The sequence below is a fragment of the Toxorhynchites rutilus genome, unplaced genomic scaffold (genome assembly GCF_029784135.1).
Source record: "Toxorhynchites rutilus septentrionalis strain SRP unplaced genomic scaffold, ASM2978413v1 HiC_scaffold_32, whole genome shotgun sequence".
Taxonomy (NCBI): Eukaryota; Metazoa; Arthropoda; class Insecta; order Diptera; family Culicidae; genus Toxorhynchites; species Toxorhynchites rutilus.
Window position 1 is genome coordinate 24,450 of NW_026599894.1, and position 12,130 is coordinate 36,579.

At 34.7% G+C, this 12,130-nt stretch overlaps 2 protein-coding genes across 2 annotated transcripts; one reads left to right on the forward strand and one right to left on the reverse strand.

Moving 5' to 3' along the window:
* Nucleotides 1-133: 133 nt before the first annotated feature.
* On the forward strand, nt 134-741 carry LOC129781997 (histone H4). The gene has a single exon (XM_055789492.1). The coding sequence runs from the start codon at nt 177-179 to the stop codon at nt 486-488; it is 312 nt and encodes a 103-aa protein (XP_055645467.1). The 5' UTR covers nt 134-176; the 3' UTR covers nt 489-741.
* Nucleotides 742-1,485: 744 nt separating this feature from the next.
* Nucleotides 1,486-2,198, reverse strand: LOC129781981 (histone H1B-like). Its single transcript, XM_055789476.1, has one exon. It carries the CDS (start codon nt 2,164-2,166, stop codon nt 1,486-1,488), a length of 681 nt encoding a protein of 226 aa, XP_055645451.1. The 5' UTR covers nt 2,167-2,198.
* Nucleotides 2,199-12,130: the final 9,932 nt, after the last annotated feature.

Sequence of the window (12,130 nt, forward strand, 5' to 3'; positions counted from 1 at the left end):
TTACCATTTTGCGCATGCGCAACAAAAAGGAAAACGCAGAGAAGAGAAGAATGACAATATGATGAAGAAGGAAACAACATTTACATTCGGATATAAAAGAGGGTACCCCTAGGTGAAAACAACATCAGTTTCATTCATCGTTTGTACTGGAAAGCATCATACAATAATTCAGAAAAATGACTGGCCGTGGTAAAGGAGGAAAAGGACTGGGAAAAGGAGGAGCCAAGCGTCATCGTAAGGTTCTTCGTGATAACATCCAGGGTATCACAAAGCCCGCCATCCGTCGTTTGGCTCGTCGTGGAGGAGTGAAGCGTATTTCCGGTCTTATTTACGAGGAAACTCGTGGAGTGCTGAAAGTATTCCTGGAAAACGTAATCAGAGATGCTGTTACCTATACGGAACACGCCAAACGAAAGACCGTTACCGCAATGGACGTTGTGTACGCTTTGAAACGCCAAGGTCGTACTCTCTACGGATTTGGAGGTTAAATGATATACTTTTGCGTAGGTTTCAACAAAACGGCCCTTTTCAGGGCCACGATATTTTTCCAGTTAAAAGAGTGATTAGTAACGTTTTTAAATGAACCACTGTTCAATTGATTGATTGATTATTTGATTTATTTCAGTCGGCTTTAACCCTTCAGGTCATTCGCCGTCTATCGAAAAATATTGATATTACAAATGTATACAATGTTATTACATGACGTGGTGAAAAATAAACGAAACATTGAACAACTTTAAACTTCTGTACTGAACGCAACCGCTCCAGATGTGTAGCATGCTTACTGCGCAGGAACCACTGTTCAAAATCATGATTCGTTTCTCAATTGGTGGTACAAGAAAGCCAGTTTTTTGTGCGTTCGTTTTTGCCAGATTTCCCATTTGTGCGACCCATTTGGTGCGATTTCATTATTAAATCTAAACTCGAATCACACAAATAATAAAAGTACTCAAAAATGGTCGCACGAATGAGGAAACGCATAAAAACAGGTTTTCCTGTTAGTTTATGATGACGATTCAAATACAATTTCACGTTGTACTTTAGTTGTATTGACCCAAACCCAAAAAAAAAGTCCAATATTTGTTGACTGAATGTCTGTGAATTATGAGTCGAATGAGGGATCATTGTAAACTATACTTGGGTACATGTAATCTCAAAACGATCGCGATGGCTATGAATGATTTTAGACCAAAACCTCATGTGATCGCAACCTAATGCAGGCTCGACGTAAAGTTTGTTACACAATTGATGCTTTTCGATATCATCAGTTGGCCATCATATCTCGTTTCGTTAGAATATGAACATTCTTAATAGTGTACAATGTTGGACACATGATGCAGATGTGTGAAAATGTATATTATCTGTTATAAAAAAATCATTTGAATTATTATTTGAGGTGAAAAACTTTTGTTACTCTTTCGATTCAATGTGTTTGTAGTCCTGAGAAGGACTGTTTGTTTTTAAATCATTTCAATCGACTGAACTTTACTTCTTGGCGGCGGCTTTCTTCGGAGCGGGTTTCCTAGCCGGTGCAGCCTTTTTCGGTTTTGGAGTTTTAGGCTTCTTCGCCGCTGTTTTCGATGGTTTGGTTGCTTTCTGTTTGGGAGCGGCCGCTTTTTTCACGGTTCCAGCCTTTTTGGCAACTTTGGCGACGGCTGCTTTAGCCTTCTTCTCAACCGCTTTCTTTGCTGGTGCTGCCTTAGGCTTTTTGACGGCAGCAGTTTTGGGAGTGGCTGCCTTTTTGGCAACTTTCTTTTCCCCTGAAGGCTTCTTCCCAGCCGCAGTTTTCTTTGGTTTCTTCTCGCCCGCAGGTGTCTTGTCCTTAGATTTAATTTTAAAGGACCCCGATGCTCCACTTCCTTTGGTTTGCACAAGACTACCTTTCTCAACACCACTCTTCAGAGATTTCTTGATGAAAGTTGAGAGCTTAGCAACGTCGCACTTGTAATTGGCACCGATATACTTCTTGATGGCCTGAAGAGATGATCCATTACGTTCCTTCAAAGTCTTGATGGCGGCTAAAACCATTTCATTCACTGGTGGATGAGTGGCTGGCTTTTTCGGTTTCTTACCCTCTCCTTTAGGAGCACGAGCCTTTTTCGGTGTCTTGGCTGGAGATGCGGCAACCGATGCTGCGGTAACGACTTCAGTAGCTGTATCGGCCATTTTTCACTGTATTTCACTACTATGTTTCAACGAAATGCTGAATTCCATGGTGCGCTCTGTGTCGCCACTTGTGCTCGAAATTGACATCTGTGTTAGGGAAACTCAGTGCGTTCGTTTCAATTCGTTGTTGAGAAAATCTTTTGCGTTTTTGAAATTCATATTTTAAGACATGGTAATTTTCTTTGTCCTAATTCGCACAAAATAACGTTATACGCTTTTCATTGCACGCTATGATAATCTAGCTAACATTCAGAGTTGTCTGATGTTAAAAATCACTTCTCGTTTCGCAACAATTTTCCGGTAATGTGCATAGTATGTATCAGAACTATTAACACAATACTGAAAATGTGTAAAATTGTGTTATTACAAAAGTAAAACGACGATAAAAAGTTGTTTGTAAAGAAGAGCAACATTTCCCCGATCATTTGATACCAAAATTGTATGTTTCTTCATCAACACAGCGAAGTATTTTCATCTAAACTTTGCTGCCATCGGAGCAGCTCAGGCACTTTTTGATTTCCGTTCGCTTTCATATGACTCAATATACCCATACAAAATTGTTACCATTATTTAAATTTGTTCTGTGAAATGAAAGAAATTTGAATACTTTTAGAGAAAATATCATCATTATTCGTACAATCATATTCGTAGTTACGATTCACGTTCCGAGGATGGATTGGTAATACAAACTGTTTGCCAACATTTGTGTTATCGATATTCTGCTACAAAATCCCAAACTGTACAGATCAAAAATATTTTATTTATTTAAAATCATTTAAAATTTTAAAAATCATCATGATGTTAATAATGTTTACATGTACCCTATGATTTGGTGAATTTGTATGTTATTCATATGTTGACTCCAAACCAGTATAACCTAAAATTGAAAGTTGAAAAAAACCATAGCTGTGCTTCTGCATTTTTCATTTCATCTGTTGAATGTTTCCGCTTTTAATTTTTTTTTCTTTCTGTCATCGTTTTTACTATTTCAGTTTTTTTTTGCCACTCGTAAGTGAAATATTATTTCAATATAAGCTAGCGTTCCAAAGACAACTCTCCAATGGGTTCATTCGAATAGTCAATAGCAGCATGTTTGAAATCAATTTATTAGTTTTATCTTGTTCAGTCCTTCGACAACAACTCACATTCCACAATTCCAACTTTAACTACCTTAATTCTTCATCTGCTTAGTCTGTTCAACAGGCAGCTCATATGGAACGACAAAGCTCAAGATTTGTACTCGCTACAAAACGTACATTTCAACTACCCAACTGTGAGATCCTAATTCAATACAGGTAATTACCCGACTGCGCAGATAAACGGTAACAAATCCAACACATCATCCTGGTAAAACTGAAAGCTCAGATCTGGCTTATCCGTATCACGCATAATTCGAATCGAAATTTGAAGAGTAAACTTGTGTACATGTATTTTGGAGAAGGATAAACACATTTAAAAAATAAAAATCATGGATGAGAGTTATCCATTCCGTATATAATAAATATCCTATGTAATAGAGCAGTGGTTTTCAACCTTTTCTGCTCCTTTCCACTTTTGACGAAGATTAATCCCAGTTCTTCCCCCTATCAGTATTTTGTAAGAAAGTCTGTAGCATATCAGTAAAATAATGAATGAATACAAACGGCTTTCAAGTTATATTCGCAACAAATATGATTCTGTACTTGTATCTGACTACAAAAAAGGTATATAAAGTCAGTATGACACCTGCGTCTGAATGATTTCCGCCAAAATCATAATTCTTGAGCACGTTGTCAAAAAGCACAACTCATGTCATCTTCGAAATCCACTCTGTTACGGTGTTTTCTTTCCATCAGCAGCATTGTAGGAAATCCAGATTCACATAAATACTACACACTAGACAACAATACTCGTAACGCTTAATTCGCATATCAGGATATCATTTTTCGATCATTTGCAGATCGATGAGTTTGTTCTAAAATTGATCCGAAACTTTCGTCACTGCCAGTCGAAAGGGGATTCAAACCATGTCCAAATCTTGTTATTTGACATGGTTACATGAAACATGAAACATGAAACATGATATGACATGTTTCAAGTTTAACTTGTTGTAAAAAATCTTGACAAATGCTGTACAATTTTCTTTTTAATGGTCTTCTGTACTGTTTCGTCGTCTGTTCCATCATCATTCTTTGACGAAAGTCTTTGAAACATTGTGAAGTTGTTCAATCGAACATTACATTCCAGATTTAGAAATGTTTGCCGAGGATCGCAAATTTTAGCGTATCCAATAAAGTTTTTGTAGCAATTTTTGTTAATCATTGTCAAATTCAAAGCGAAGTAAATGTACAATAGTCCCTTGCAGAATTCCCCCCTTTTAATGACTAAATTCCCCACCGGTTGAAAATTACTGTAATAAAGCATCCAGTTTTCTCCAAGTGATAAAGAAAATTTTGAATGAAAATTGAGACAAACAATGGTGTCATATTTTAATACAGTCAATTCGATGCCAAACCGATTCAGTGGTTCTCAGAATCTCATGGAAGTGGTAGTTTTGTCTCTTATCGCAAGATATTAGACTCGTATTTTTTTATTCTTTCGTTAGGGTGACCATTTCGATTCAATTTAAAGTCAATCAAAGTCAAAAATTTAAAATCAATCACCTGTTCATTAAAAAACCCGCTTCCAAAATATTTGAATTGTTCTTCGTAATTATCGATTGTATTTGTTTTTTTTTTCCTGTTCCTTTTTTTCCTGCGCTATATATTTTTATATTTTTTCTTGAAAGCTGAGAATGTTTTACATAACATATCTTAAAATCAGAGATGTATTTTTGTTTTGTTTTCAACTTATGAGTTTTCAAATCTAACCGATGGTTCGATTTGAAAAATCGGTTTTCCCATTTTTTCTCGATATGGTCGATACATGAAATTGAAGTCAAGAAGCTAGTCTCCTTTGAAAAATTATTACACCTGCGATAAAATTGGATTTTGTTTTCGTGATTATTGATTGTATTTGCTTTTTATAGTTTACATGGTCTCGGGATCAAGTGCGCCATTTTTTTATTTTTATTTTTTCTTGAAAACTAAGGATGTTTTACATAACATATTCTAAAAATCAAAAAGGTTTTTTTTTTCGTTTTTGAGTTATAACTTTTCAAAGTTTACATGTTTTCAGTCTTTTTGCAATATTTCTGTGCGAATATACTAGATCTATGCGACTAAAATCCAGTTTAATCGCAAATGTGGCACTATAAACTATTTGGCTTTAATTGGACATAACATTCAAACATTCAAAAGTTATGATTTTTGGAAAAACGGGTAAAATGATTTTTTGACCACCGGTTAGATTTGGAAAATCATAACATAAAAAGGGGAAAACATCTCTCTGATTTTACTGTTTCTTAGAAATTTGTTTTTCGTTTATATGACAGCCCACCCTAAAAGGAGTGTCGAACCACCTTAGAAATGTTTCTTCCCCATAATACCTCCACATGCCAAATTTAGTTCCGTTTGCTTGATTAGTTCTTGAATTATGCGGAAATGTATGCTTCATTTGTATGGCAGCCCCCTGCCCTCTCAGTGAGACAGGAGGAGTGTCTATTCACCATAGAAACCTGTTATGTCCCTTGAAACCTTCACATGCCTAATTTGGTATTTTCTTGATTAGTTTTCGAGTTATGCAGAAATTTGTGTTTCATTTGTATGACAGCCCCCCTTAGAGAGGGGGGAGGAGTCTCAAACTATCATGAAAACCTTCCCCGGCCCCAAAAAACCCCAACATACCAATTTTCATGTCGATCGGTTCAGTAGTTTCCGAGTCCATAAGAATCAGACAGACAGACAGAAATCCATTTATATATATATATATATATATATATATATATATATATATATATATATATATATATATATATATAGATGATGCATAACATCATTACCGGTCTATACTTATTTTATTTTAGTTCATTTTGTCACCGGATAGAATGGATTCATATAGTGCAATTCCAAATGAAATTGACCTAAAAATGCAGATTTTAAAACATATATTTTTGATTCGAATGAAGGTTTGTATTCCGTTTGGGTTGAAGCAAATATTTGTTCTCCACACCAATTGGGAATTTTTTTTTACTCAAGTGTAAGTTTTGTAAATGGCGTATCGATTCTAGTAAGAGGAATCTTTGATAATTTAAATCTCAAAAACTATAAGTCGGACCGAAATGGTGTCTCAGAAAGAGTTATAGAGTATTGATGTTCAAACGTGAAAAAATATACACTGAGAAAAAAATAGTTTTTTTTTTCTATTTACAAAAAAAAACTTTAGTTTGCAACATCTAAAATACGTATTTTTTATTTTTATTTTTTCATATAAAATAGAAGTCATGGAGAAAAAAAAATAATCCAAGATGGTAAAACTATTTTTGACAAACTTCTGATGAACATCTGATGTGATTTGAAACAAAAAAGGTCATTCTTAATCTCATTCTAAATGCAGCCATTCTCGAGATATTTAAAAAAATATTTCCAATCAAAAATACTCATGTTATGTCATTTGTCGATTTCATTTGCAATTGCTCTAAACGTCAAATACAGGTCGGACTCGATTATCCGGAGTATTGATTTTTTTTTCACTCCGGATAATCACAAAACAAAGAATTTTATTATATTATTATGATTTGCACTTATTTATTGAACGGTTTTATCTAGCTTGGACATGTTTGTATTTTTGTGACTTTGTAACTCTGTAACGTTGTCTATAGCGCTATAACGTTGTCTATAGCGCTGTATCACATTGATAGAAATTTAACCCTCTTTCTGTTAACCGTTTGATCTGAAATTTGGAACACATCTTTATCTCGGATGTCATTATAAAACTGCGTATTCCGTGATCTTGAAAATCCAAGATGGCGGCCGGTACAAAATGGCGGATTATGGACATATTTTCTCAAAATCCTATCAATATGGGTTTTCTCAAAACCCCATAAATTTGGCTATATGAAATATGGCATATGAAAAAACAATGGCAATCAAAGGCCTTGACTAGTAGAATACAGTTATTTATGAAAAATTCAAAACCAAGATGGCGGCCGCTACAAAATGGCGAATTACATATTTTCTGAGAACCCCAACAATATGGGTATCAAATGAAAGGGATTGACTAGTAGAACACAGTTATTTATGAAAAAATGCAAATCCAAAATGGTCTCCACCACAAGATGGCGCCATATTTTTTCTTTCAAAGCCCCATCAATATGGGTATCAATTGAATGTGCTCGACTGGTAGAACACAGTAGATCATTAAAAATCAATGTCCAAGATGGCCGCAGTTCCCAAATAAACAATTACTTTTTCAATAGTTTCATTCAGCTTGTCCTGTTTGTTTGTATGCTTGAGTGTTTGTAGGATTGTCCCACATTGATTGAAATTGGACCCCGTTCCTGATCACTGATTGATCTGAAATTACCTTTAATTTTACTGCCATTATAAAACTGCGTATTCCTTGATCTTGAAAAAATTCAATTTGGCCGCCGCTAAAAATTGGCTGAATGGCTTGACTTGGAGAATACACTACATTATGAACAACATAAATACCTAAAGGTCACCGCCACGAAATGGTCGACTATGTTTTTTTTTGAAATCCTCTCAATATTGGTATCAAATGAAATGATTTGACCAATAGAATACAGTACATCATCAAAATATTCCGATGAATATCCATCTTGTCGCCATCGCCATCTTGTGGTGGATTTGTATATCCCATAAATAACTATGTTATACTAGTCAATCCCTTTCATTTGATATCCATATTGATGAGGTTCTGAGAAAATATGTAATCCGCCATTTTGTAGTGGCCGCCTTCTTAGATTTGCATTTTCCATAAATAACTGTATTCTACTAGTCAAGCCCTATCATTTGATACCCATATTGATGGGGTTGTGAAAAAACTATATATGGCGCCATCTGGTGGTGGCGGACAATTTGGATTTGCATTTATCTTGAATGTCTGTGTTCTACTAGTCAAGACCTTTGATTTGATACCCATATTTATGGGGTTCTGAGAAAATATGTAATCCGCCATTTTGTAGTGGCTGCTCAAATAAATATTAGATATACAATATTTGCTGCGCATATTATTTAAAAAAATGCACCAAAGTTTGGATGAAGATGATCCGTTATTGAGTAAATATTCGGATTTGGTATCAATAGATCCGGAAACTGTTCCTGTTCCTTAACATTACATTTAAGTCGCAAAATTAGTGTTGTGTTGGTACTTGAAAAGGCTTACCATCAGTATTTCGGTCAAATTGCACCAAATCGGTGAACGATTTCAATAGGAAACGGCCTTCGAATGGTACCTAGAATATCCAAGTGAGTAATAAACAAGATTCTGGTAGGGACGTGTGAACTGTAACAGAGAAATTTAAGATTGTTTCAAACATGAATTAAGAACACGCTAAATGTTTTCTCAACAGCGATTCGAAACGAGCGCAGGGAGTTTCCCAAACACGGATGTCAATTCAAGTCAATAGCGGCAGCACCAAGGAAGTCAGAGAAACACAGTGAACAAAACGGGAGAAACGGGGGACTTGATCAGTTACCACCGCACCAGCACGGACGGACGGATTGCATCCGTTTTCTCCAAATCGGTGTTTAATTTGGCAGTGTTGATTTCGATGCACGATCCGGCCTAGCCTTCATTGCCGACGATCCGCCGGAAAATATCAGCGATACTAGCTAACTTCGGTGCATTTAGCAAAAGTGTACGGATATTTGGTCGCAAAGTTCCCGGTGAACGACCAAGAAATGAAAATGATTGGCCAACGGTGATTTGTAACAAAAGTGCGTGAGTTATCGGGAAGCGTGTCTGTTGCTCTGACTCTAAGTGGCGCAGGTCGGGAATCCTGTGCGACACAAGTCGCTGAGATATGGTTTGTGTAAAAAAGCAAATTTAGTTGTACACGCGATGTATAAAATGGTGAAAGTTCGCGGTGTGGAACATGAAAAATTGGAAGGTAACAAAACGGCTTCCTAAAAAGAAAAGAAGAAGAAAATAAAGTGGTTAAACGGAGATAATAGTTTGGAAAGATGAAGAAATTGTTGTGAATAGAAATAGTGTTGGAAAGAAATATTGGTTGGAATTGAACGGGAGAGAAGTGCACGAAAGTAAGCGACGACGAAGGAAGACCGACGGCACTAAGAGCCTGACCACCAACGGGTGATGAGAAGCTGGGCACTGGGCGAGAAGTCACATCAGGTGAGTGCGAGCGTGAGAAAGTGTGTGTGTGTGTGTGTGTGTGCTATCAATTAAATTATCTTAATTCAATAAAATCTATTTTTGTGCATGATGGCTGCTCGTGATCTGGCCGAATTATATTGAAGCTTCGGATACTTAGCACAAACTTCCATACAAAGCAATTGAATTTTTTTATGTTGTTACTCTATTTTTATATTCTTATCTATTATTTATTTTTTATTAGCCGACAACAAAAATCATTTCTTCTTCCCACTTTTTTTTTCGGTCAGTTAATAACATCAAACGTAATGCTTAACTCAAGATTTCTGAACATGATTATCAGACTGAAAGAAATGTAATATTTATCCAGTTGCAATACTGGTTGTTCTTCGAGCACGGAAAATGTAGAAGATATAGTCTGTATTGATATTTGCTTCAGGATAGAAATCGAATCCATTTTTTGTTGAGTGTCGTTCTTAGCTGCACTACATTTTTTAAATTCAAAAGCTTAGCTGGGTATGGAAATAAAAACTGTCCCCAAACCAAATCACCCGCATTATGGAAAATATTGTGTAGGGTACCAAATAAGAAATGATATGAGGTTCACCATAAAATCTGTGGTAAAAAGCGTACATTTCATTTTTTTGCACACTATTCTCGATAGCTTCGAGATAAAAATTACTGGAAAAAAATTAAAGTGCGTCTTACTATGGTGTATCGAAAAATCTTGAAATATTGAAATTTTCTTTATTCAGAGATTCAGTACTACTCTAATTCGTATTTAAATGCGTTTCTACACCTTTTTAGATATGTGTGATAATATGTGGTGCAAAAAAAAGGTCAAATTCATATATAAGTATTTATGTTTATTTGTTCGTGTATGTCTTTTTCAGAATATTTTGATAACTGCGCGGTACGAAAATATCTAATTAATTTTTTTTTAATATTTTTTCTTATTTCTATTTCAGTAATTTTCTATTTTTTTTTAATTGGTTAAAATCCTAAAATTGTATGTGCGTATTCCGTATTCGTAAAAGAGTCCCAAACCTTATCACCAGCGCTATGGAAAGTATTGTTGCGAATTAGAAAATTAGATGTTATTTTTGAATATAACATCTATATGGTTCACAATAAGAGCTATGGCTAAAACGTTGTTTTTTGTTGCTTGAAAAAGAAAATATGGAAAAATACTCGTAGTACATCTTACTATGATAAAATTACCATCGATTTTTTTTTATGCGAAATTAGATAATTCTTTAAATAGATCAGATTTGGAATTGTTTAGTATTATGAATTGATATCCACGATTTTATTAATCACCTATTTCATATAAATAAAAAGTATTGAACGTACTTTTGTTTCCTCATTTTAACCTCGCTACATTATGAAAAAAATCATAAATAAAAAAACACGTACGAACACATTTCAAAGCAGTACTGTGCGTGTTGAGTATCTTTCATTTCCATTTTTTCATTCTCAATAGGCTTGAGTTTTGAGTATAGGTATTCAGAATAATAATTTATTTTTTGAAATTTTGTACCGTATACAACATTTTCATTTTCCAAATGAAAAAATACTAGACAATAAACAATATAGAAATAAAAAAAAAATTGCATATTTTTGTACTGCGCAGTACTTAAAATTTTCGCAAACATCTAAAAAGAGATTAAACCAGTACAGATTCTCAGAATTCTAAAAAACGAAAAATTTATAAATATATATTTTATGTATCGCGCCACACAGTTAAAATTCTGAAAAAAATCACACATATCTAGAAAACGCGTAGAAAAACATTTGAATACGAATTAGAGCAGTACTGAATCTATAAATAAAAAAAAAAAAAAACAATATTACATAAATGTTTTTTTGGTACTTAAATTTTTGATAAAAAATTATTTTGATATTATTTCTCGATACACCATAGTAAGATGCAAAAACTTGAAAAGTACGTTTCTTACTATAGATTCCATGGTGAATCTCATAGAGGCAAAAAATACTCAAAATTTCTTATTTTATATCCTATACAACATTTTCCATAAAGTGGGTGATTTGGTTTGGGGGCACTTTTAATTTCCATACTCAGCCAGGCCCTTTACCTATTTAACAGCATGAATAGGAACGCCAAATTAAAAGCTTTGATTTCAGTTTGCAGAAATCGTTTGATTGCAGAAAATATTCAATTACATAGATAGATTTCAATATACAATAACCTTAAAATTAATCGATGTTATTTATGTCAGTATATTGACAGCTTTCAATAAATAAAAAAAACGAGAAAATACAATTAGTTAAAAAATTTATATTCTGTCGACCTTCGTTAACCTGCAGTAACGTATGGAGCGATTTCACGCCAAATCAGCTGAATAACAGCCAGTTTCGACACGACGCTCTTCAATTACTTTTAAACCGTGTACACAAGGTAAAAGCTACCCAAAAACACAATTTTCAGTATTTCTATGTTAATTTTGATAACATTGATAACATCCGGCAACTCTGATGTATCGTGTGGTTTGGCTTTTCTGCACTATCGACGGAAGGACGGAAAGGCAAAGCTGTTTAACGAGTCTTGTATGAGATTCAGTACTAGGTCCGGAGCTCGACACAATGTTATCATTGGAAGTGTGAATTGCTGGTGAATTTTTTTTTTTTTGGATGAGAATGGTACTTCAATCATTATCCTTTGCTTCCCATCCTGATCTTATTCATGGCAACGTGGCGAAGGATGTATGCATGGAAGGAAAGAAAATTCTGG

Bases quoted from the DNA above. Each gene is read 5' to 3' on its own strand.
- LOC129781997 (XM_055789492.1), top strand. From the start codon at position 177: ATGACTGGCCGTGGTAAAGGAGGAAAAGGACTGGGAAAAGGAGGAGCC.
- LOC129781981 (XM_055789476.1), bottom strand. From the start codon at position 2,166: ATGGCCGATACAGCTACTGAAGTCGTTACCGCAGCATCGGTTGCCGCA.